Here is a 25015-nt window from a genome sequence, read left to right as displayed (position 1 = left end):
TTGTCTTCTGAAATAAAAGTTGTTCCAATACATTCTAAAATGTTTATAGACCATCTTGCCATGAGGTGGAAAACTTTAAACTTGTCATTTAAAGAAAAGGTTTTAAAAATTGAATATCCTCATAAGGAGATTTAGAAACTATTCCTGATGATGTTAAAACAAAAACAAAAAACAAACCCAAAAAACCCAACAGCAAAACACACTTTCAATAGATGCAGGTTATGGGTGTTTAGGGGGAAAAGGAGCTGTGGGTTCTTAGTTTCCCTGGAAACTAAGATGCAACTGTTTATTACCATGAGCGCTTTCCTATTAGTTCTTAGTTCCTGTGTTGCAAAAGATTTTCTAGAGGGAAAGAAAACTTTTCTGGAAATAGTACTGTGTTGCTAAGGGAAGGATTGCATATGTTCTTTCTACTTCCTGGGCTCATCTGCCTTAATGAGCAATGTTCTCCTCTTCTGCACGTGTGGCCCCATATAATATAATAGAGGAGCATTTCCAGACTCATCTGGAGATGGGGGAGAGAATGATGTTGCCTTAGAAAAGCTATTTTGATACAGCTGTCAAAATTCCATTAAAAGAAATGTAATCACATGCACTAAAGTTGTTTGCCTTCTAAACCATTAAAACCAGCCTAGGAGAATAAGCCACTGATTTAATTTAATTGATTTATGAATAGTCATATCTATCTAAAAAGGAAAAGAAAACCATCAGTCAGAATGGGGTGGATGTTAGCTACCATGTTTCTTTCATATGGCAGTAATGCAATTTCCAAGCTCATCTTTGAAGGTATGTAATCAGGCTACCCAATAAACTAATTAATCTCAATATAAGGAACAGCTAGTTGGTTTTGATGCAGTGCTGGCAGTGTTTCTAGTATGAGGTTCAGTATTCAGGCGAGACTTGTGTTCGGGGTGAGGAGAGAGAGGCAAAAGGGTAAGGTCTCTCTTTCTGTTGACTTCATTGTACGTCAGGATGAGGTGGGAAGTACACCACAGACCAAGTGCCTGCAATCTGGGTCCTCTGAGAAACAGGCAAGTGGGCCTCCAGACTTTAAAATATGCATATGCAATGCATGCACTTTAGACATCAATAATAGCTGATGAATGCTATATGTGCTTTCAGTATTAATGAAGAGCCCTATGTTTTGATTTCCCAGGAGTACCCAGCACATGTTCTAGCAATCAAGATGCCTCTTCAGAGCCTTTCTGTTTTCTTCTCTTCTGACAGAAGTCAACATCAATAGCTTCTGCTTTACTCCCTGTGGTAAGGCAAGGGTGTGAAGCTGCTTTCCAGCATCACTTTGTACCTCTGACTGATCTAAGCCATGTGAATTCATCCAGCCCCTCCACCCCGGCTATAAGACTGCTGACACTGGTGCAGGCAGCAGCCCAGAGCTTTCCTCACTGAGATCCTCGTTCTCACAGCATGCCACAGCTCCTGATAAATCAAAACTTAATAAAGAGTTCAGTAGGACCTTATCTCACACTGGGATTTCATGAACTTTAATGCAACTACTTACAGTATAATGATATCCTAACAGTCGTGGTATAAAGTACCACTCGCCCTGAGTAAGGGTTTTATAAGCTGGCACCAAGATGCCAAGCTTCTCTGTTCCCCACTCTGTTTAATCAAAAAGCTACTCTTTGTCATCTGAGTGCAAAATAGAATGGCAGTGGTATCAGTAGTTGTAACACCAGTTGAGAAGGAAGAAGGCAATTTCTTCCCTCTCTATCTTAATCATTAATCTTCATTAAGATTTTTAGCTTCCGAGTGTGAATGGTAGAAGACATCAGCATAGCAAACAATTTAAAGTGCATCTGCATAAATAATAGAGGTAGTTTGTTATTTTCATTATAGGTAAAAGCATGTGTCAGTTGCCAGATGTGCTTGATTCAGACAATATGATTTTCATGCCAACTTTATGATATGTTTGATTTAGGTGAAGTGACTAAAACCTGCTGTTGGGACTGAGTTGCTGTTAAACACCAGCTGCAGTTTTTATTTTAATTAATAATTTAAGGAGCAGAATACCTTGCTTTAATTAACACGTTAACCCTTCAAGCTACTCAGAGAAAGGTCTCAATGGCAAAGTGGTTTAAAAGTAAAGCAAGAAAATATTCAAAGGTAGGCCAAACAATGTATTTCTTCCCCCCAAACATGCTACAAGCTCTTGAGATGTTTTCACTTTTCCTTCTCTGCATTTTAATTTCCTTCTTGCTGTTGAATGGAGTATGGAGTGTGGTTAAAGGACCCAGGCTAACCCAGATTTTTTAGCAAGACTGATTATTCTGGATTTGCAGGATGAGCAGCAACTGCTCATAGCTCCTATGAATCACTTTCCAGGCTTTTAACTGAATCTGCGAACATCCTACAGATTTGCTGTTTTGCCAAAACTTTCCTTGATCCCTTCTGAAAATCTGCCCAGTCATGTAGTAGTTTAAATGTGGATGTAAGCATAGAAATTAAAGCTCCAGCTTTTGGAAACCTGGGCCTGCATCTTAAAAAAAAAACCCTCTAATGTGGTTACTCCAAATGTTTCTTTGTCAGTCTACTACTTTCCATTGTTAAATAGCAAGCATGGTGGCCAAACTGGATAATATCTCAAGGATATTAATTTGTTAGAAATATGGAAAACTGGGGTGGTGAAGAGGGGTCCTGTAAATGTCCCTTGTAAATATAAAGGAAAGACTGCCTTCTGACTTCACTCCCTCAATTAGACATCAGATAAACTCATATGCAATCATAAATGCCCAGCCATAAGAGAAACTTGATTCAGAGATCACTAACTATGGGGCACCAGCAGATCCAGCTTTGAGATGCAAATCCTCGGAAACTAGCTTTCATTGCTACCACTGTTAACGGAGTTATTTGTTATGCTATTGTTTGTTTTTAAAAACATTTTCAAGCAAAGTAATCATAACTTCTACTATAAGGACCATCATGGTTCCTTTACCATATGATAACAATGCAGAAAATATAGGATGTCCAGAAAGAAAAGATTTATTACAAATAAGCAACCTAAAAACCCCCTAGTTAATGGAAAAATCAGCAATCTAAGTGACTTATGCTCTTATTGCCTGGAGGAGGTTTGGAGAAGAGGAGGGTTGGAAGTATAGTTAGAAACATTGGACTGGCAATCAGGAGATGTTTAGCTTATTTCTAGCTGTTTAACAGATTTCTTTATGTGTGGTGCTGGAGCAGAGCCAGTGTCAGCTCTAGGCAAAATGAGCTTCCATGATCCAGCGACAAGTCAAGTCACACTCATGCAGATCACTGCAGATGACTGGAGTTGCCGAGGCGGTCCTGAGGGCATCGTTTAGAAATAGCAATGGATAGGAATAACCAGAGGTATAATTTTGTTTACAGAAGAACCTGTTTTACTGATGATGATGAGAATCCAGTTTGATATTTGGATTCAAATTTGAGTCTCACAGCCAGAAAAACTATTAAGTCTTTTTTTGAAAATGGGCATGTTGCCTAAATAAAGCACTGGAAGATGCTTAGAAGTTCTGTGAGCAGTGGGACACAGCCTAGTTGTATGGAATTTTGTCCTACATTCCCCACACCTTGATGTTAGCAAAAATTCTGCAGATTGTTCTGAGATCAGTAAAGCAAAAGTGAGATTTGAAGTGATGGTAATAGAGCATATTTCTGCTGCATCTCAGACTCTTAGAAAGTACACAAAGCCTACAAATGTTTTGCCAATAAAATGCATGTAGCTAGTAATTAATTACTATTAAAATCATAAACATGACTATCATTTATTAATAGCTCAACTGTCTTTGCATTTCAGTGGGTATACATACCGTTTGTTCCCTTCTTTGAAAACTGAAACATGCAGTAGCTCTGCAGGAACAGAGTCCCAGTGAAAACACTCAATCTGCAGTGAAATCGTTGCTGTATCAAGAGTTTAGAAGATGGTTTAGTTTTCTTGGCTTTCTCTTTGCATGTAGGAACTGAGGCTAGCGGAAGTAATTTCAAAGAAATGAAATCATTGTGGAGGCTGTACAAGTTCTGTGCTTCTAACAGTTTGTGTACTTTTCATATTATTTGGCTATTTTGTTTTGCCTTTTTCTTACTATTTATACTTTTGTCTCCTATCCTGGAAACCATTGGGCGTGTGCTTTTGTGTGCATGAATAGTTTCACTGATCTCAGCAGTACCGGTCTACTCGTTAGGTATGCCAGGTACCCTAAAAAAGAAATTTCTTTGGGGTAGCAGGAGAGAGAGGGTCCTGATCCTCCACTGGAAGGGTGACAGAACATGTGGCACAGGGGCCATGCAGCAAAGCCCTCCTCCTGTGGCAGAAATAAAGCTGGCTTTAGCTTCCTTCCCCCAGTAAATCCATAACTGAATGTTATGTTTTTCTTTTGGTTGCACCTAATATAGGGCAGCGAGTCCCAGCCCAGACGAGGGCTCATAGATGCCACCACACCGGCAGCAATGATCATTATCATCACGGAAACAGCTGCTGCAGTGCCATTACCTGCTGAAGAGTTCAATCACTGTTTGTTTTAACTATAGTAAAAGTATGTAGTTGACATGGCAACGTGTTCTGTGACACATGCCATTTGATTGGTTTTTCCGCTGGAGGAAAGTCCCTGCTTCTTTGAAATCATGTGTAGCAGCTGTTCTTGCTCCACTGATGATGACAAGCGCGTATAGAGCCATAACTGTCTGCACTGTTTGTCTCCTTCCATGATTTGGAAGTGTTTAGTTCTGGTGCGAAGGGCTGCAACTCCATTGATTCAGTGTAGTTTAATCTCTCAATGTTTATGGCTTCCCTTGTAGAAACTCCCATGAGGCTTTTTCTGTTAAGGCTTTTGTTTAGAGTAAAGTGGATGGTATTTTTCATGGACAGCTGATGAAATGAGTTTTATATGAACTATAGAATGATATATTTGCTGGTGAAGGACTTGATCCTGCAAAGTGTATACAAAGCATGCAAGTACTGCTGCTGATTTCTGCTGGACTACCTCTATCGGTAAAGTTAAGATTTTGTTTAGTGTATTTGCTGAAGAAACCTGTCGCTCTGCACATCGCTGCACTGAGACAGAATTAAGAACATTTAAAGTGACTTGATTTGCAGTGAAATGGAACAATGCAGAATTTGATCATGTCACTATAGAGACATTGGGAATTTAATGATTGATTTAAGAGCTCAGCTTGATTATTCATAATTTCAAAGAAAGTCAAAGAGATGCACAAATTAAAACCATGGACCTAATTCTTCTGAAGTCTAAGGTTATTAGATGTGGAGATAAACTTGCTTCCATTTTAATATTCTCTGTACTAAGGCTATTGCCATTCTAACAATACTTTGAATTGTTTTATTAGCCTCTCTAAGAATATTGTTTAAAGTGGCCCATATTTTATCTTACAGCCAGTTTAACACACACAGGTAACATTCCTATATAGACCTGGAACAAATGTTGGAAATTTATAGAAATATGTCATAATTTTTTTTGTTTGTTTTTGGATGGGTATTTACTTTTTAGGCTCACAGGTGCTAAAGATAGGTCAATTCTAATATTATCTCATTATTCAGCTAATATATTGCTCTTTCAGTATAATTGAAGGCTTATTAAGTATTGGTTGCACTAATGTTTAGGGGCACTAGCTGCTATTCCATTTTTAAGTAGGCTTGTGCTTTTGTAATTTAGATTCAGTAAGGCAGTGAAACTTTTCACCTAAGTCTCTGAGTCAGTGAGACTATCATCCCCTAGTGGCAATTTATATCCATAACAGATGGATTTATATTTTTTTTTCCCCCTGGTCTTCAACCAGTTAAACTATTCAACTTGGGTAGACTAGCTCTAGAGAATGCCTTTATGTGGAAGTTTGAACTCCGTTTCAGATGTCTTAAGACAAGGTCTACCACTTATAAATTTTACTTAAAACTGGAGATCCAAAGTCCAAAGGTTGTTCCTCTGTGAATATTCGACTAAGGCTCAAATCCTTTGCCTTGCTGCTTCACAAATGAATATAAAAAATAAACAGGACTCAGGTTCTGAATGGAAGGATCTTCTGCTCATGTAGAAATTATCTGTACCACTACACTACCACCCACAACCTTGATTCAGCTTTGCAGACTATTTTCTCACTGGAGACGTGTACAAACGAGAAGCTGATCCTGCAAAGCTTGCTTGACTTTCAAGTCCATCTCTCAGTGGGTGGACTGATGTGGTCACCAACAATAAACACCATTTTCTCATTTGTCTTGGCAAATACATACATGGAGGTTGCAGTTCTGAGCAATTCTATGTGTCAAGTTGTGAATGCTTTTCTGCAGTTCACAGTGGGCAGAATTATTTCAACTCATTGCTTCCTGCTGGTGATAACTTTATCAGATAAATCTCTTTTCAAATAGGATTTTATAGTCTAGGTTTCAGATCATAGGTATTTCCTTGGCTTATACTGGTGGTATAATGTTGTCAAATCAATTCAGCTACTTTTATTTTTACTCAAAAGTTTAGCGGGCTTACTTTTTTCTCAATGCGTAAAGCACGTATTTCCCTCTCAGGTATCCTGTTGAGAAAACACTTATAGTTAGGAACTGCAGTTAAATTTAATTCTGTAGATGTCATGATTTCCTAGATTTTGGGAAAAAAAAAAGTTTAAAAGAAAATAAAGTAGCTTCAAGGTATTTAAAAATAGAAATTCAGGGCTTGTACCATACATTTTATGTATGCATTTCTAAGGCTTCATTTAGGCAGAGCAGCTTAAAAAGTATCATCTCTGGGACACTTTATCTTGATGGCAGGCATCACCAAAAATATTATGCTGCATTGAGCAAAAATCTCAGGGTCCTGGCTTCCTTAGGTGAAAGAAGAACATAGCTTTCTCTACCAAATATGGAAAAAGCAGTAAATTTATTTTACTGTCTGTATATAATGTAGGGATTAATATTAATGAATTTTAGTTGAGAGGAATTATTTATATCTCATTGTTTGAAAAAACGTACATAGTGCTGTGAAGGGAGAGGTTACTCTGAAGTCTACTCACAATGCAGAAGAACGAGGGTAGAGTGCTGATCGCTACTTCTGTGTCTAACCTTAACTTTATTATTCCTAACAGTATACGTGCAGACAAATGAACAGGAGCTAAGCATGAAAAATCTTGTGTAATTTTTAAAGAATACTGTGGATTCCATAAGTAATAACAGACTGGAAAAATCCCCAGTTTTACAGTGTTAGAACACGGGCAGCTGTGAAGGCTAAGGAGAAACTACCTCTAAATCAAGGAGATGTCAAGATTTTCCCATTATGGTTTTTCTAAGGCTGAAGTCAAGATAAAACGCTATGTTTATTACTGTGATGTAAAAGACCATTACTGGACGACATCGTGGTGCCAGCTGATTGCCCTGTTTACAGTAATAGACTTAATAGACTTTACATATACGAGTCCAGATGTGCAGCTGGCTACAAACTTAAAGAAATGAACAGTAAGGATGAGGAAAAACTCAATAAGCAAGTATTTTTTGCCTTTTTTCCTTGTTTCTTTGTTTAAAAGACCTTCTTTTAATTTAAAAAAAAAAGTTTCTATGAAAAAAAGAGAATTCCCCCCTCTCCCCACCTTTTTTTAAATTTAGAAATGACAGGAGCCTGTTTCTTTTTTTTTCTTTTTTTTTTTTTTTTCAAAAGTACTTTGATCACTTCTGATGATCCCGATGACTCCAGTTGAGTTAATTGATCAGCAGTTACCTCAAAGCATCTAGTGACAGGTTTAGTCTGTCACTTAGACAAGATTTGTTCACATTATTTATCTAGAAAGTCTTGGGTTTATACAGTTCCAGAGTAAAATAAACCTATACTGGCAGTATATTTTTAGTCTATAAATCTACAGCTACATGCGCCTTTTACTAGTAAGGAAATTTCTCCAAAAAGTGTAACTTAACCGGTATTGTTGTTCTGGCAATTATTTCTTGTGGTCTAATTATAAATGCTAGTACAGCTATTGCCTGTTTATTCTGCAGCACATGGTTTATGTCAATATATTTCTAAAAAAATAAAACAAGGAGAGAGTTCAGTTTTCAGGTGACTCTACATGAAGTAATTACAACTCCACTGGAAATTATTTATCAATTGTTGCATTTATCTTGCAGGCATAACTGTATGCGTTAAATACTTTGGCTGGTAATACACTTTTAAAAGACACCATTTTTATTTAGATTGATCAGAGATACATTTACTTCAATCAATTTGTTTACATGTACTTGTCTATTATAGGAATCATGGAGTGGATGTAGTTATCTACAAATTGAAGTTTGGCTTCTATAAGTGTTCCTTCTGCAAGTGAGGAACGTTGCCTTTTTCTGCTTTACTAGCTTTATCTTTAATCACACTTACAGAGAGCCCTTAATGGGTTGTGAGATCCAATAACTGAGGTGGTAAGGTTAATGGGGCATCTTGTTATGCTACACATTTTTGTTGCAAATAATTTTATATATTAAATGCATGAAATCTTTGCTATAGACAAGAATTTGAATGGCTAAAGAAGGTGGGTCCGGCTACTGCCTGGTTGCAAAAATAAAGCTGAAGAATGCTGAAAGCAGCTGTCTTTAGAGAATGGCATGATTGTAAGACACAACCAGTATCTGAAATGCAGCAGTGAATGATTTTGTCTAGCAATGGCAGATCTGAGGGAGTTAAAATAACAATGTTCAAAAACTGCACGTGGGATTATCTTAATTCACCCTGTAAAAGCCAGGAGATACGAATCTCCATTCAGTAGCTTTTAGGTATGTGACCGTACCTGCCATGCCCAGATCTTTTGATCATTTCTCTGGCCATGCAGATGCTGAGCATCGCCTCCAATTTCAGTCTAGAAATACAGCACAGAGACATTTTTTATACAGAGTAAGAACTGCCATCTAGACCATTCCCTGTCAGGACAATTTCTGAGACAGGTTTTTGGCTAAGTGGTTTATTTGATAAAGGCATAAGGTTATTTTCTCACTCAAACAGTCACCATCCTTTTGAATTTGTGCTACAAGAAACGCTCGCAAGCTTGGTTACCTACCGTGCCCCTCGCTGTGCCCTTTGGCGACCATCTGTCTCTCTCCCAGGATATTTCCGATGGTGGTGCAGTATGGAAAATTTCCTGTGTCAGTGGCTGGTCTTACAATACATCAGACAGGGCACTGCAAGAAAGGCACATGTAACCGTTAGGACATGCGATACTCCATATTACCTCTTCCAAGGAAATTCTGCCAGATAAAGGGGCAGCAGTTGCCTTACCATACCCAGGCAAAGGCTGTGCTCCCCTCCCTGCCACCAGTGCTTATTGCAAAGTACTTGTTTTAAACCCCGAACTTGCTCCCTGTGCCCTGTGATGTTTAGAGAACTGAAGAAAGTGTGCTGCTCGAAAAGCAGCATGTACTGTGCTTTCGTACAGTACTGATTGTCAATAATATGTAATTTAGCTAAAAGAAAAGGCATATTTCTGACAAAAAGCTTCCACAGCAGTAGAGGCAGTGGAAGTCATCCAGAAAATAGTGATGTTATTAAAACTGCAGGTTTAATTTTTTTTTTTTAATAATCAAACTCTTGTGTTCAAACTTTCAAACAGAACGGCAGCATGAGCAGTAGGCATTTGCAAAGTTGTTGTCAGCTGAAAGCTGTGTTGAAGAACATTAGCGAAACATGTTTCTGCTGCTGTGCTTCTACCAAACATGCACTCCTACACACGCCAAAATCTGTGTGCCAAACCTGGTGTGAAAAAGGTTGCTACAGAAACCCTCCTGTGTATATTGAGTACCTTTCTTCGTCATTTCTACCTGGAATAGATAGAATGTGTCTTTTAACAGCCAGATCATCCATCCCCAGGATGTAGGCAGTTCCATGGGATATGATGAAACTTATTTTAAAAAATAGAGATGGAACTAAATGTAGCATGTAATCATTTAGATCGAGACTGGAGGAAAAATGGTCCTGTTCAATGAAATGTACAGGAAACATTTAGGAGACCAGAATATAACTTTCGGGATTGTTAAACAAAGAGAGAAATAAAACCGACATGAATTCTCTCATTTTTCATTAGAATTTTGAATTTCCAGCAATCTCCAGGGTGTTCATTTTGTACTTTACCAGAGTGCCATATACAGAGCTAGAGAAATAACAGGAGGTTTGGGGTTTGATGTAACTCCCAGAGTTAGCCCAAATCCACAAGTGTGCAATGTATATAGAGAAAAAACTGTTCACGCAGTCTTACTTAAAGCTGCTTAACAGCTTAAAATGATAAAAAGTCCTTAACGCAATTTAAGAACTTAAACCACTTAAACTGTTTGAAGCAGCTTGTGAGTTTGAGGAGTTTTGGTGGGGGTGGGAGAGGCATCCCTGCCGAGCTGCAGCCCTGGGGACGGACCTGGCAGGCTCCCACGTGGTGCGTCCCGGCAGAGGGGCCCTTTGGGACCCAAACTTGGGAGGCCTGGAGGTGAGCTGATGGAGAAGATGGCAGAGTTTTCTACAGGTTTTTTACAGTATGGTGTATCCGCCCGGATTGTTTTGCTTTAGTGTTGCAGGGAATCTTACAGGGATGCGAGGTGTAAGCAGTGGCATCCCCCCAGTGAAACGGGGTGGCAGAAAAAAATATTGTGTGTGACAAGTCTTCAGCTGTGGAAAACAGCTTCAGCTCACGGGCCAAGGCACAGCTTCTCAGGAGCATTGTGGAGAAATCTTCTGCAAGAGCTGCAAGGCAAAATGTTTTGCTTTTGTGGTGCCAGGAGTTGGAGGCGGGTGAGGGGTGGCATGAGTGGGCCTTTCAGATGTTTTGAGGAGGATTTGTTTTTTCTGAAAGATTGTTTCTGGGAAAAAGAAATGGGGGGGGAGGCAGGGAGGGTTGCTTTAGTTTGACTGATCTCAAACAGCCTTAGCCAGTTGGTCATATCAGAAGCATGTTGTTGTTATTACATGATGTTACACATGTACAAAACAGAAAAGAAACCATTATTTATGAGATCCAGTTTGGTCCCTGCTATTGCCTGTGGTGGTCAGTGGTTGAATGTGTGTTTGTGTGTGTGTATGCTCAGATGAAAAAAATGGTGGCACTGCACAGAAGCGATACTTGAGGACAAAGGAAGGAGGCACAGGAATGGGAACGAATGTCTGAAGGTGGAAAACAGCCAGGATGCTGCTTCTGAAGACAGTGATGCCGCCTTAAATGTTTTGAATCTTGGCCTGGTTTTCACTGATGCAGGCAGTGATTTACACCTTTCTGTGCAGAAAAGGCTGTAAACCAGGAGTGAATTACATTCTGTACAATTTGAAAATAAATGGTGCATTCACAGCCACTCATGTTGAGGCCCATTTACACTTCCAGAGTGGTATGATGAGTAAATGAAAGTTAGGCCTGTGTGTGAATGAAAAATGCCTGTTTTACCAGAGGCTGTGAAAAGAGAGAGAGCGAGAGAGACCTAGTGGAAATTGGAAGGGAGACTTTTATTTGTTTGTTTAGAACAGTCGTATTGATTTGGAGTCAGATGGGGTATTGGTGTAACTGCAAACTAATTCCACTGAATTCTGCAAGGTATTTCTGGGGATGCTGATGGGGCTGGAAGTTTATATTTATAATCAGAGTTTTTCCTGTGCTCGAGTAAGTCTTTATTGCACTACATTCTTGTGCAAACTTAGCATCATAACATTTAACGTGAATGTTATCTGTCCAAAAAAAAGAAATCTTTACTGGGGTGAAAAAGAGCTCAGGTATAGTTAAATTCATAGGATCACAATACAATTCACTTTCTCCTTGGTTTTCTTTTATGATGAGGAAAGAGATATGCAAATGTTAGTCGGTGAGGGTAAGTGCTTTCTGATTAATAACAGACACAGAAAGAAACCATTTAATGAATGAAATCTTGGTAATGTACTACATAATACTAATACCTCAATATCGCTTGAATTTCAGAACATTTCAGGATCTGTCCAAACAAATGGATATATCTTACGGTACAGTCAGGGATTCAGCAGTGTATGAATACTTTAAAGCAAAAGGGACCAACCCTTTGGAGCAGGATAACACATTTGCTGAACTGTGGAGGACTATCAGTAAGAATAATGGGGCAGATAATTGTGTATCGAACCCTTCTGAAGGCATCAGGAAGGTAAGACTGGATCACAGGGTCTTTTTTAATTTTTATGCTGTATCTATGTTGTTTGCATGGAGTAAATAATGTTAAGTCACAGGAAAGCAATTACATAGTCATTAAAAAAATCAAGGGATTCACTGAACATATACTCATTTCTCTTAGAACAGAAATTTAATGCAAGATTTTCTTTGTTTATTCCAAACTTTAAAAAATGCATACACTCTTTCACATGTCACCATGCTTTCACCTAACTTTTATTTCTCTCAGATATGACTACACATTTTTTTGGTGAAATTGAGCATTGATAGGGCATTCAAGGACTGATATATAACAGCTTGGGATCCTACATGCTTGTGCCAAGTCCTGTGATAAACAACCCTGGTTCAGATCACACAAATACAAACGTCCACACTTTCTCACTCTTAGTCTGCCTCTCTTCTCTGCTTCCCATCTTGTAGCTCAGCAAAACCAGATAGTAAATAACATCGAACCACGTGTCCAGGGGTACGTTACAGCAGAAGGGATGCAGACATGGTGAAAGTTTAATATGCTGCTCCTTTAGTGAAAAGCATCCTCTTTATTTGTGAATTGATTTTTTTCATGAAACAAACTAACAGCTGTTATCAATGTAGTGATTGTTTGATCAGAGTTACTCTGTTGTCAGTGAAACACTGATTCTGAATAAATATATTACTAGTTCTTCATGCTTTTGTAAGTGGGAAATATTAAAATGGTTGGGGCTTGGGTTTCTTTTTTTTCTTTGAATCTTTGAAGCCTTTTCTGAACAGTCAGAGGGAGAACATCCAAAATTTACAGGTTCTTACAGTGCCATAAAGGAGGTGAACACAGTAACACAGGCCAACCCATTTCCCAAATCAAAGTCCTTTAACATAAGATTCCCAACTGTTTGTGTGACTTCTGGACAAAATCTTTATATACTCTTGTGTCTTCTCAGCACAGGAGTATTTAGTCAGTAGTTTTGGTTCACCCTGCCTTTTCTCCCATCTCCCAGGTGAGCTTTCCTAAACCCCTCTGCCCTTGGCTCAAATAGCCTTTCTTCCTTGGAACAAGGTAGAGCTCTGGCAATAGCAAAGTCTGCAGTGTGTTGGGGTTTTTTACCTGCTCAGCACTTTATGAAAATGAGGCCTTTGTTTTGAGGGACTTTTTTAGCATTTAAAGGAGTTAGAAATAGAGAAATTAAGTACTTTTCCATGTACCCTAGCATTAAAACCAATAATAAAACAGTTTACCTTAGAAAAATGCACAGTATTTTACTTTTTCTTTTCTCTTCTACCATTCGTATGTCAGTGGATGCTCTTTAGCCATGAGACTGTAAACACTCTTATTCTGTAAGCCTACTGCATGCTGCCATTTATGATAGATAGATTTGCCTAAGCCAGAAATGCAACTGTAGATTGGCAGGCAGTTTAGAATACCAATTACATTGTCTGTATGGAGCCGGCAGCTCCATCCTATCTATGTGATAATAACTTTTCATATTAAGTTTGATTTCAATATTGTAGGGTGATGTTTATATAACTTGATCAGCTCATTCAATTAACGTCAACAATAACCAGATTAACTTCAGTCCCCAAAGCTGACCAAGGCTGCTATTTGATTAGGCACCTACATAAATTGGGCTTAATATTTAATAACATTGTCAACTAAATTGTTGTGTTTATAGTTTAAATGTCGCTATTCCTAGCTCATTGAGCTCTTTGAATAAACAGACAAGTTTTCCATGTCAAGTATTACAGCTAGAAATTCTGGTTTTTCTAAAGGAGAATTGATGTCAGCCAAGGAAATGGGACCTTCCATCCGTAAACATGCACTGCTGCATGAAAGAGATGTAAACGTGCCTTAAAAATATATTTTATAGGAAATGGGAAATATAAGTATCTCTAGCATAAAAAGATCTCTAAACCATTTTTCTGAATGAGGACTTGCCCAGCACGATGTAGAAAAAACCCCAAACCCACTACTACCCTTTCTCCCCTCCTTCCCCTTTCCATTTTCTTCAGACAACATCACAGTTCAGCTGCAGTCATAAAATGAGCAATGCCACTTCAATGCAAAACAGGAGAGTGCCGCTTATTTATGGTACAGGCAGGTATTTCCGATGTTTGTCTCTATTCCATTTACCTCTCTCCATTGCCCAGAGTTTTCCTACTCCCTTTGACTACCTTAAAACAAAAGGATAATAGTGGAAGAAAGTCCTGAAAGCTTTTGTGGCATTTGGTTGCCATGGCAGAGGTCTCTTTTCTGATACAGCACAGTCTCTGTAGCCACAGTGGCCACCTCCCATTGTCAAGACACAGCTTTTGCAACACTGGTAGAGCCACGGAAAGGGCATTAATGCACCACAAAGTCACGTAAGAGACAGAAGGATGTTTCAGAGCTGGGGGTGGCAAGTTGCTTTTGTCGTACTTCCAAGGCATTTGAAAGCGGTCATTGCAGATGGAAAGTGTTCTCCTATTCATAAATATCTCTGCATAGCATAAGAGGAGGTTACCAGACAAATCACCAGTCCCTACAAAATGCTATTTTGCCACTTGAGTTTTCTGGCACGATGGCAGATGAGGATTGACTAATGCTGTTGTATGGAAAGTTTCTTTCTGGGTCAAGCTACAGCCAGGATCCCCAGGAAGCATGCAGTGGGTAGCTCCTGCGCTCTTAACGCAGGTGGACATTGGTACTGGAATTGCACACAGTTCTAAGCCATTTGTAAATCTCAGCAATCTGTTTGCATAATACCCAGTGGCAATTAGTTCTTCAGCTTAATTATTAATTACCACAACATACTTAATAACCTGTGGCTTTTGTCATTGTGGACAGGCATTTTGCTTTGAAAGAATGAAGTAATATGATCCCTATGTAATCCCATATATATCTTTTTTTATATATATATATATACACACATAGGAGAATTAATCTGTTATTGTTGTATTTTTTTTAAAAGCTTTGCTTTGGTGGAGACTGTTTGTTCCCCTGTCCAATCAATTTTGTGCTAAAATTTCTCTGAATCCTTTCTTTTCTTCCTGTGTATCACTTTTGATGAAAAGTGATCAAAACCAAGTACAGTACAAAATGTGAATGTATCATTGATTTAGGCAATGGCACAGTAAGAGTTCATCCCCTCCCTTTTTTGCTTCCTTCAAAATGTTTCTCTCCCTTAATGAACACTAAACATTAAATCAGAGCATTTCTTGTTGAACAGTCAGCTCCATTCATTTTTAGAGAGTAAAAGTAATTTAAAAGTTCAACAAATAGGATTTTTTTTACTATCTTTTCCATTAATTTATTGTCCACAATGAATTTTATATTGTGAATTGCGGTTGCTAATCCATGTGTTTTCACGCCTTCTCATAAATTTCTCCATTTCTTGACCCATCAGCCTTTGGAGTAAAAGCAAATGCTTCCTTAAAGCCTGAATATATTACATCCTTTAGTGGCTCCTTAATTATATTAATTTTAAAATCATTTGAATAGGATTAAATGGCATGTTTTCTTTTTATTAGAACTGTGCTGCTTCTCTTAAAGCACTTTTTAATAGATAATAAATGTTATTCAAGCATGTTTTTGAACTACTCCACTAATGCCAATGTAAAGGTCACTTTTTGATATTTCTGTGGTACCAGCCATATAATGGGATCAGCTACAGTGACACTGTTCTGGCAGTAAATTAATGATGAATGTTGTATTATTCTGGCACTTCTGTGTTTAGTGTGGTAGCTTGTTCATAAATTTCAGATAAATTACAGACATATCAGTGATTAATCTGAAATTCATCTTTTTTTCAAGTTGTTATTATTTCTTACCATGCTTTCTTTGAAAAAACATCATTTTACCATCAGTAAGCCAGGATCCTTTGAATAATATTCTTCCATCTCCCTCCATGTTGAAGAGTGACATGAGGTTGCTTACTGCTTCTCTGAAGTTTTACTATTCTCTTTGTGGTCCTTCTTATATCTAGGAAGCAATCTTCCTTGGCCTTTTAATTTTTAATGAATGTGAAGAAGAAATATTTTTAATATAAGTTTTGACTAGGGGGTTATTTTTTTCTTAAATATGTTTTCTTAAACCTCTTCAACTAAAGATAAATCTGGTGTCTTTGGTGTAAACCACCATAGTAGTTCCACCTGGGTGGAATAAATGAGCGCTGCTTTGGCTGAATTTCTGTTAAAGAGGTTTTTGAAAGTTTAACTGAGCTATTTTTGTTTTGTTCTGCAATATGCCTGCATGCTGAGAGTTGCAATAAGGCCATAGCAAAGGAGCAAAATGTGAAAGCCAATTAAAAGTCTGAAATATAAATTTTAGCTTATTATTCTGTATTTCATTTCAGTCATTCTTTCTTCAAGCTGTCGTACCTGTTTTTAGCTGTTATTTTCCACATTCCCTTTTACCATCTTTCTCTATATATTATCTTTGCAATGATGCCTGATCACTAGAACATTTTTATTTTATTTTGGGCCCTAAAAACATACAATGCAGGCTTTAGATGGCTGAGCTGTGAATGCAAGAGCCTGAGGATATGGATCTTTGCTGTATTGTGATCAGGACTCGGTTGCATGGGTAGGTACATCTGTGTCATATGCAACTAGGGAGCCTTGATGTGTTTCCTGCTATACATAGCATGGGTCAGTGCCAGGTGTTTACTGCAATTCTTAGTCTTCCTACCTCCGGTACCCCTCTGGCCTGTAAGCTGAAGGGTATGCACATGTGCACATGTGCATCCTTTCACATGACAAAAATGAAAAGTTTAAAACTACTTTCAAAAAGTTTTGGTTTGCTTTTTAGTTGAAAATAAGTGTCAATTTGATTTTATATGGCTTTTACTGCTTGCCTAGTGAAGGAACATAAAAAGTAAATATATCTCAAACACATATGTATGTGTGTGGTTGTGTGTCTTGTACACAAGTTTTTTAAAGTTTGTCAGTTTTTCTTTAAATTAAACAAATGATATGGCTCAGCTGTCACAACAGATATTAAGAGGGATGTGAAGGATGCTGAAATTAGACAGCAACTAAACATTTGATCATAAGGAAACTTTCCATGCAATAAACACACTAATACTACTAGGTCACCACTCTTCAGAGGAGAAAATTACACAAGTGGAAGAATTTTTGGGAGAGACAAATCTTCCCTTAGGAAAAAGGGATCTTTGGAGATTCTGGTTTTGGCAATCAGAGAGGGGAAACAGTCTTACATCCAGTATTTCTGGGAGTTGAGAAGTATGCATAGCTAAGAGTTTAAAACTCAGATTCCTGTTTATGGTAAAATGATCAGACTGTCAGGGAAATAATGCTCTACAGGTGTGATGGCACTGGATAGGATGATTTATGTCATAAAAAATATAAAATTGATATGAGGAGACCTGGTAGACTTTGTTTATTGACCACTTACAGTTGTAGGACATAACTTAGGATAGCAACATTGCAAAGTCAAGAAAAGTAGACCTTTTCAAAAGATCTGCTGTCCAATATTGAAAGTCACTGTACAAAGCTCTTCTATATAACATAATATACAGAAAACTGAGGCTTGAAAAGTAGAATCAATAATGTGATTCTTCTCTAGAAATTGCCTTATAATTGAAATCGAATATTTGAGGAAGACTGTGTTCCTCAAGTATTACTAAAAAAAAGATGAGGAATGTATGACATATTGTCAGTGCTCTTCTTTTCTAAATTGTAAATTTGAAAAGATGATTTACAGAGCAATTCTGAAACAACTGAAAGATGCAGCTCTTTAAAACTAACAATCATACCAAAAAAACAACCAGAAAAATGCAAGACACATCTTAGCACAGTGATTTAGGCCAAATCTTTTCTGGGGCTCCTCTTTCTGTACATCCATCAGGCAAATTTTTGTTGTCTAATAACACAGATTTTGAATAAATTCCGTGTACAGTAGCAAGTGCTGTTGCCTTTGGTCCCATGAATACATATTTTTTAACATACTTGAACTTGGACAGTTTTCTATCATAGGTAGCAAAAGCCTATGTACTATTTACCATGGAACACAACCTGCCTGAGACGTGCAAAGTAGGGCTTTTGATGGTCCTTCCCTGCCAGGAACACCAGTGGGACTGATGCCCATTGCCTGTTGTCCCTAACCAGGTAGGAGGCCTATCAGCACCATCACAGATGCGAAAGCATAAAATGTGAATCGTTAAAGCCCATCACAGGAAGAGCAGAGGGCAAGATGCAGAGATTTGCTGCTAACAACCCAGTTAGTTATGGGTACACAATCATTCAGAAAATACTTTCAAGAAGCACATTTTAGGTTTCCAAGAATGTAGGTTGCTGCCTGGATATAGGCTAGATGCCTTGAGGAATCACTCCCTTGCCATCCTTAGTTTTTTACGCATCCTTGTGTTGATAGGTTATGAAGCCTTTTCTGGCTGTCACATATAGTCAAGAGTGATTTGTTTGTTCCTTCCTCCTTTGCGCCACCATTACCAGTTTAGGTAGACAGTCAGGTATGGTATTACAATGCAGATGTGGAAGTCTTACTCTGGTCTGGTTTCACATTGTGACATTGAAATGAGAAATATTTTTATGAACATGCTCATTTAATAAGTTGTGTCAGCTAAATCAGTGTATGATTTTAACACTAGGGTCCTGTGGCTCCTATTTGAATAACTCCAGTAAGGCCCACACTGTAGTTAGATTTTAATGATGTTTTGTATTCGTATAGCAATAGTTGCAATAATGCAATTAATATGCATTAATTACTGTTACTCTGAACCAACCACAGAGGTGGCAAAGGAGAAAGTGGGGACAAACCCACAATGGTGACATGCCCTTAACAAAAATTATTTTCAAAGTGGTCAGTACAGGCTCATTTAAATCTTACCAAGGAGGAAGGATGTAACATTTTTACCCTGGTTTAACTCAGAAGCATATGAATTTGGGGGTCTTTGATTGCCTTGATGCAGATAAAAGGGAAGTGGGGGGAAAGAGGTGGATTGTGGCAAGTAGCTTACAGAAAATCCAGACAACATATTTTTAATCTTTGTTTCCCTGGATTCTACCCACTAGAGAATAACTCACCCGTTTGATTTACCATCATGTTTAAACAACTGTCAGGGACTTCAGAAAGCTATGGTTTATATCAAAGCATGGTGAAGTAAAATTAGCTTAATTGCTCAACTGAGGAATCAAATATAATAAAATAACTAAGGGAGGCTTACAGGTGAATTCAAAACTAGGCTTACACAAAAAAGGAAAATATGCAGAAGAATGAGCTAATTCCATGTCAGAGCTGCAGCCATTTGCTAGGGAAGCTTGGTGATCAGTTCCCATAAAGAAATATACGCAGAACTTGAGCTCCCTGCCTTGCTTTGTTCTGACCTAAAGAAATATCTGAAATCACCCAAAGTTTAAAAAAAAAAAAAAAAAAAGTCTTGGAAGTCTACGTTCCTGACCATTCATTTATTTGCATTAGATGTTCCAGCCCATCTATTCTGTTGTGCTCTATATGTTCACTAGAGACTTAAAAACATACTACTTAAATATATTAGGAAACCAATGATTACTTTAACCAAACAAAATGATAACTTTTTCTTTACTGAATCCCTATCCAGAGATGTTTCTTACATCTTATGTTAAGTAAGGTGATTTACATTCATCGTATGCACTGCATGTAGGCATTGGTTTGGATCCCAATTAAGACTGACATTTAAGGACATCTGTGTGGGTGTGTGCTAAAATAAAACAATATTTGTCCCCAAACTGAAATAATAGGAGATGCTGGTGACTCTTCTTACCTGTGAAAAAAAGAGGGAACTCCTTAAGCTCAGAGCATGCCTTTTGTTACAGGATTAACATAGCTCTTGGAAGGGGCTTTGTTTATTTACATGTTTATATGAGGAAAACTGCAAAGTTACCGTTTTGGTGTCTGTGATGACTAGGAAGCATCACTTAGTGCCCATACTGTACCTGTCTAGTTACATGAATGTATGGAACCGGTCACACTCCATGTTTCCCACAAAATGTACATCAAATTTCATCAGCTAAGGCAATAGCTTTCATTTATAATTAATAACCTGGTATGTAAACCTTGCCTACACTTGCAGTTGGCTATGTTATCCTATGTATTGCTATTCAAAATGAAGACATTTTAGTGAGGTTTGGAGTAGATGAGGTACTGCTGGGAGGGAAGAGCATTAGAAATGTACTAAGATGTTAGAGGTCTACAGATAAACTGTGACCTAAGGAAATACCACTGTGGAGTAATGACAAGCTCAGGGTTTGTTTGCTTGGGTTTTGTTCTACCTAGAAATGTAGTTTAGTTTAGATTGTGTTGTGTTCATGCTGTATTTCCAGGCAAAGAAAGGAAACTATGCTTTCCTGTGGGATGTGACGGTGGTGGAATACGCCGCGCTGACGGATGACGAATGCTCTGTGACAGTCATTGGAAACAGCATCAGCAGCAAAGGATACGGGATAGCACTCCAGCATGGAAGCCCCTACAGAGATCTTTTCTCCCAGAGGTAAAATGAAACGAAGCTTGTTTTATAGGATTCCTCTCTACAACTAGCAACCATTTGCGGTTCACGTTAATTTTGGCAATTATTGAATAAAGGACAGTGAATAAGTGACAGCAGAGAGGTTATGAGTTCCCGCTTCAACAAAGCTGCTGCTTCTGCTCCACGTGCATCTGCTTTGGGAGGAGGAGACTGGAGGGGGTGTGTGGCCTCACATCTCCAGGCAGCACTGCTTCTGGCAGAAAAAGGACTGATGTCCTCAGAGCTTTGCATGAGCTAGGGGAGAGATTGAAGAGAGATATTTGATTCATGCAACGTTTTTCAGGCTATGAAGCAATGTGTTGCTCCCTACAGTAAGCAAGTAATAACACCCTGGTTTATCCTTTAGGGTGGAGAGATAGGTCGAAGGCTCGCAATGGTACAGGAAAACAAGAATTGCTGAGTATTGCATGGGACTGCCAAGACTATGAGACTCTAAGACTATGCCATTTAGTGATCTCCGAGCTATCAGCTAGGAATATCTTTTTCATGTGAAAGTGTACACTGAAATGAAGACATGCAGTTGTGCAGGCATCTGTGGCCTTAGCAGAAGGTGAGCGGGTGCTCTGCTCCAGGCAGGGTGCTGAAGCAAGATTTCCTCGTCTCGCTCCTTCTTTATAAAAAGGAGTAAAACTCCAGCTGCATAAACAGACACAAAACTGCCTCAAGAGAAAAGGTTGTTAGTAAACAGCTAAAACAGTTATCAAACCAAATCCAAAATGAATCATTCATGGAGAGAAGGGACACTTCACAAGAGGCAAAACAATGATTAATTAACAACTGTTAACAGAGTAATTCAGGCATGAAGTAACAGCATTGAAATAAAATCCTTTTGCAAACTACATTTGCTGAATTAAATGAGTTGGTTGCTGCTTAAACAGATTTTTATTAAGTGGCGCACAAATAGTAGCATGTTTAGTCTCACATGATTTTGAAATTATTGTGGGAGAGCAGCAGTGGAGTGGGTTGAGTATTTCGCTAGTGGGACCAGCTGTTACAGCTGAATGTAGCCAGACCAGCCATGACTAACTGGAATATAGTGATTTCCCTTGGAAATGCTTCTTGCATTGGAGTGGAATTTTTGACAGTCTCTTCTTTTTCTAAAGTTACCCATTGGACTTTACCCTGCTGCTGTGAGTAGAAAGAAATCCTGGTATAACAGAGTTTCAGATGAAGAACACTACACAGTGGTGGTGGTGGGATGGAGTTTTGAATTGTGGGACGGTATATTTAAGAGTTATGTGTGACACACAGAAAAGACCAAAAAAATGTGAAAAAGTATCATTGAAAATAATACCTGTCATTTGAAATTTCTGCAGGATCCTAGAGTTGCAAGAAAGCGGAGATTTGGATGTTCTTAAACAGAAATGGTGGCCACGGATGGGACGTTGTGACCTGAATAGCCATACCAATGCACAGACAGATGGGAAGGCACTCAAGCTTCACAGTTTTGCAGGCGTTTTCTGCATTTTAGCAATAGGCCTTCTTCTTGCATGCTTGGTGGCAGCATTGGAGTTGTGGTGGAACAGCAACCGTTGTCATCAAGAAACACCGAAAGAGGTCCATAACTTTTATTCTTATCACAATTAAAAGTAGAAAACACAAAAGAAAGAGAGAGCGAGTGGAAGTTGTGGGATTTTAGGTGCTCTCATACAATAAATTTGTTTTATTTTGATTCACCATACTAAGCTTTGCATATAACTTTTTGGGTGGTTGTTTCTAAACAAATAAAAAAACCAAACAAACATGTCTTTTGTGCACATGGAAGGTGCCAAACTGACAGCCCTGGAGACTAAAGTCCTCTATTTATTTATAGAGCAGATACAGCATGGGCAGCAGCAGTGCAAACTTCCCCACATTGCCCCACCAATGTGCCTCAACCCTGACCTGGAGAGACCACCTTTAGGGGTAAGAGAGTAGTTCAGAAACATGCCCTTGGCCTCTCTGCTGTGGGTGACGGGGAGGCCAGTCACGGGCACCCAGTTGGGCCATCTGTGGTAATGTTTTCTCTGATCCGAGACCCCATCCATCGGCTATGAGAACCATGTCCATCCTGCGCAGGTTATGCAGCTGCAAGCCAGCTGGTAGCTCTTTTCCTTCATGGCTGACCTAGGCTGAGTTTGAAGAGGTACACAAGCAATTAAAAATAAACCAGCTAGTTATTAATTGAATAAGCCATATTGCCATGACACTGTTTAAATGCTTCCTTTCTTTTGAAACCAGTTTTATTTCTAAAAGTAGGAGCCTCTGAGTAAACTGACCTTCATATGACATGTTCTACCTAGGAAAATACATCTGAGAATTTCTTGGTTTTGAAGTTTTCATGCACAGCAGTGAGTAAGAGTTAGCAATGCTATGATAGAATAATCAGTCCATACTCAGATCTGTCTTGCATGAAGCCTGTATTTGTTTACATAGATTAAATGTTTAACAAACTAACCTCTTGTAATTTTAGAGACACTGAGGTATCTGTAGGTGCTTTCATCCTGGAACAGATGTTTGTTACAAGCAAATAATAGCAGCGAGCTGCACTACAGCTGGAAAATAGTACATAGCCCATCAATTCCAATCTATGTTTCTCAAGTTGCCAAGAGTACTACACTAATTGACATACCTATCACCTGTAAGCAATTCTGGCAAATGCGATCTGAAGATATATGTTGCAGTCTGTAATGTTGTGAAATATTTATCAGTAAGATTACATTCTTCTGAGTTCCTGCTTCTCCCATTTGAATTCATCCATCCAGTGCTCGGTGATAAACATCTGTACCATGTTTGTGGGACAAAGCTGCAAAGTCACCCGTCTGTGGCTCCACAACATACAACAGCGAAAGGGAAATTTTGGCAAAAGTAAGCAAGTCTCCGCTTTGCACAATGCAGCACTCCAAAAGCAGGCACAGGGAGAGCACGAGTAGGTACTCTTATGAAAGCTTATAAAGAAGCTTTCATATGAGCAGAAGTGCATATTTAATTGCTCTTTGGTTAAATACTGTAGCATTTTGCCCTGCTGCCTTGTAGAAGTTGCTCCTGCTGTAACTCCAAAGGCCCCACCTCATGTTAGCATTGCTAAGGCCTAAACCCTAGCTGTGGATGGTTCACTGCCCACTGTGAAAGCCCGGCAGGGCAAGGGGCAGGGAGGTTGTCTGAAGTATCCTCATGCTGTGTGTGCACAAGCATTCATCTTGCCATACTCGGCAGTGTGTTCCCCTCTCTACGCTCAGGGACTCACCTTTGTGCATCTTTGTAGAGTGAGATGAGGATATGCCTCAAAGGCAGTTTCGTATAGGCAAGGTGAAATCATTTATTCTTTTATTGCAAGGAGTTTTAAATACCCAGTTTCCATCTCAGAAAAAGGATCTGTCTTCCCTAGTTTAAATATTTTCTTTTTGCCCACCCCCTTCATTTCTCTTTTTATAACTGTAAGAAGGATTATTACAGATCCCTGCCTACCCCGTCCCATCTTTTCTGCCCTTCCCGTCCCTCTCCTCCTCCTCCCTTTTCCCTCCAGCGCGTTCTCGATTAGGATTGCTCTGTACATCCTTTTTTGCAGTTTCTGTGACAAACAATAGAATACTTTCAAGCTTCCATTTTTAAAAGTATACTAAAACTACCCATATGGTAAAGCTGGACTTGGGAAGGTCACCCGTGGGGGGGGCTGGGTCTGCCCTTAGGGCGCAGCTGGTCTGGGTTAAGGGAGGCAAATTAAACTCGGGCACAGTGCACACAAACAGGCTCGGAAAAGGTCAGCGATGTGAGTGCTATGGAGAGAGCGCGGACAGGTTCAGTGGGAGCCCTGGCACAAGTAGGTGTTAAGGTTGAACGAGAAAGTGCGTGTTCCTGAGGAGCGGGCCCGGGGATGATGAGGGCTCACAGGCCGAGCCAGCCAGGAGGAAAGCGTAGGGAGCGTACGTGAGGCAGGCGGGATGGGACATAACGAGGGGTCCCCGAAAAAGGTCAGCTGAGTGCAGTGAAAGGCAGGCAGCTGGGAGCACCTTTGGATCAGGTCAGAGCAGCCAGAGGGAAGGGCAACTGCCGCCCAGTACCGGGGGTGGGCAGCGTCTCCCGGGATCCTCTGCTTAAACGTGACACAGCCACGGTGTTGTGACCATCTGAGCTCGTTTTCTCCCGGCCCCTCTGCAGATCGGCCCGTGTAACGCACTAACGGCGACCTGAGCTCTAAACGCGCGCCCAGAGCCGGCCCAGCCCCTGCGGGCTGCAGCCGAGGGCCCTGGCCCCGGTCTCAGCCGGGAGTCCCGGCCCCAGGGCCCTGGTCCTGGTCCTGGCCCCGGTCCCGGCCGGGGGTCCCAGCCCCAGGGCCCTGGTCGTGGTCGTGGTCCTGGCCCTGGTCCTGGCCCCGGTCCCGGCCGGGGGTCCCGGCCCCAGGGCCCTGGTCGTGGTCCTGG

At 39.6% G+C, this 25015-nt stretch overlaps 1 protein-coding gene across 1 annotated transcript in view; it reads left to right on the top strand.

The window, feature by feature from the left end:
* The window catches only part of GRID1 (glutamate ionotropic receptor delta type subunit 1), a 559848-nt gene that overhangs the window by 518645 nt on the left and 16188 nt on the right, over positions 1–25015 (top strand). Inside the window, exons 13-15 of the mRNA XM_075025535.1 lie at positions 11905–12100; positions 20413–20579; positions 21932–22172. Of these exons, the coding sequence (XP_074881636.1) occupies positions 11905–12100; positions 20413–20579; positions 21932–22172 (604 nt within the window). The remainder of the gene's footprint in view (positions 1–11904; positions 12101–20412; positions 20580–21931; positions 22173–25015) is intronic.

Source organism: Buteo buteo, chromosome 4, assembly GCF_964188355.1.
Source record: "Buteo buteo chromosome 4, bButBut1.hap1.1, whole genome shotgun sequence".
In the NCBI taxonomy this organism is placed as follows: domain Eukaryota; kingdom Metazoa; phylum Chordata; class Aves; order Accipitriformes; family Accipitridae; genus Buteo; species Buteo buteo.
This window is presented reverse-complemented; position numbering and strand designations above follow the sequence as displayed.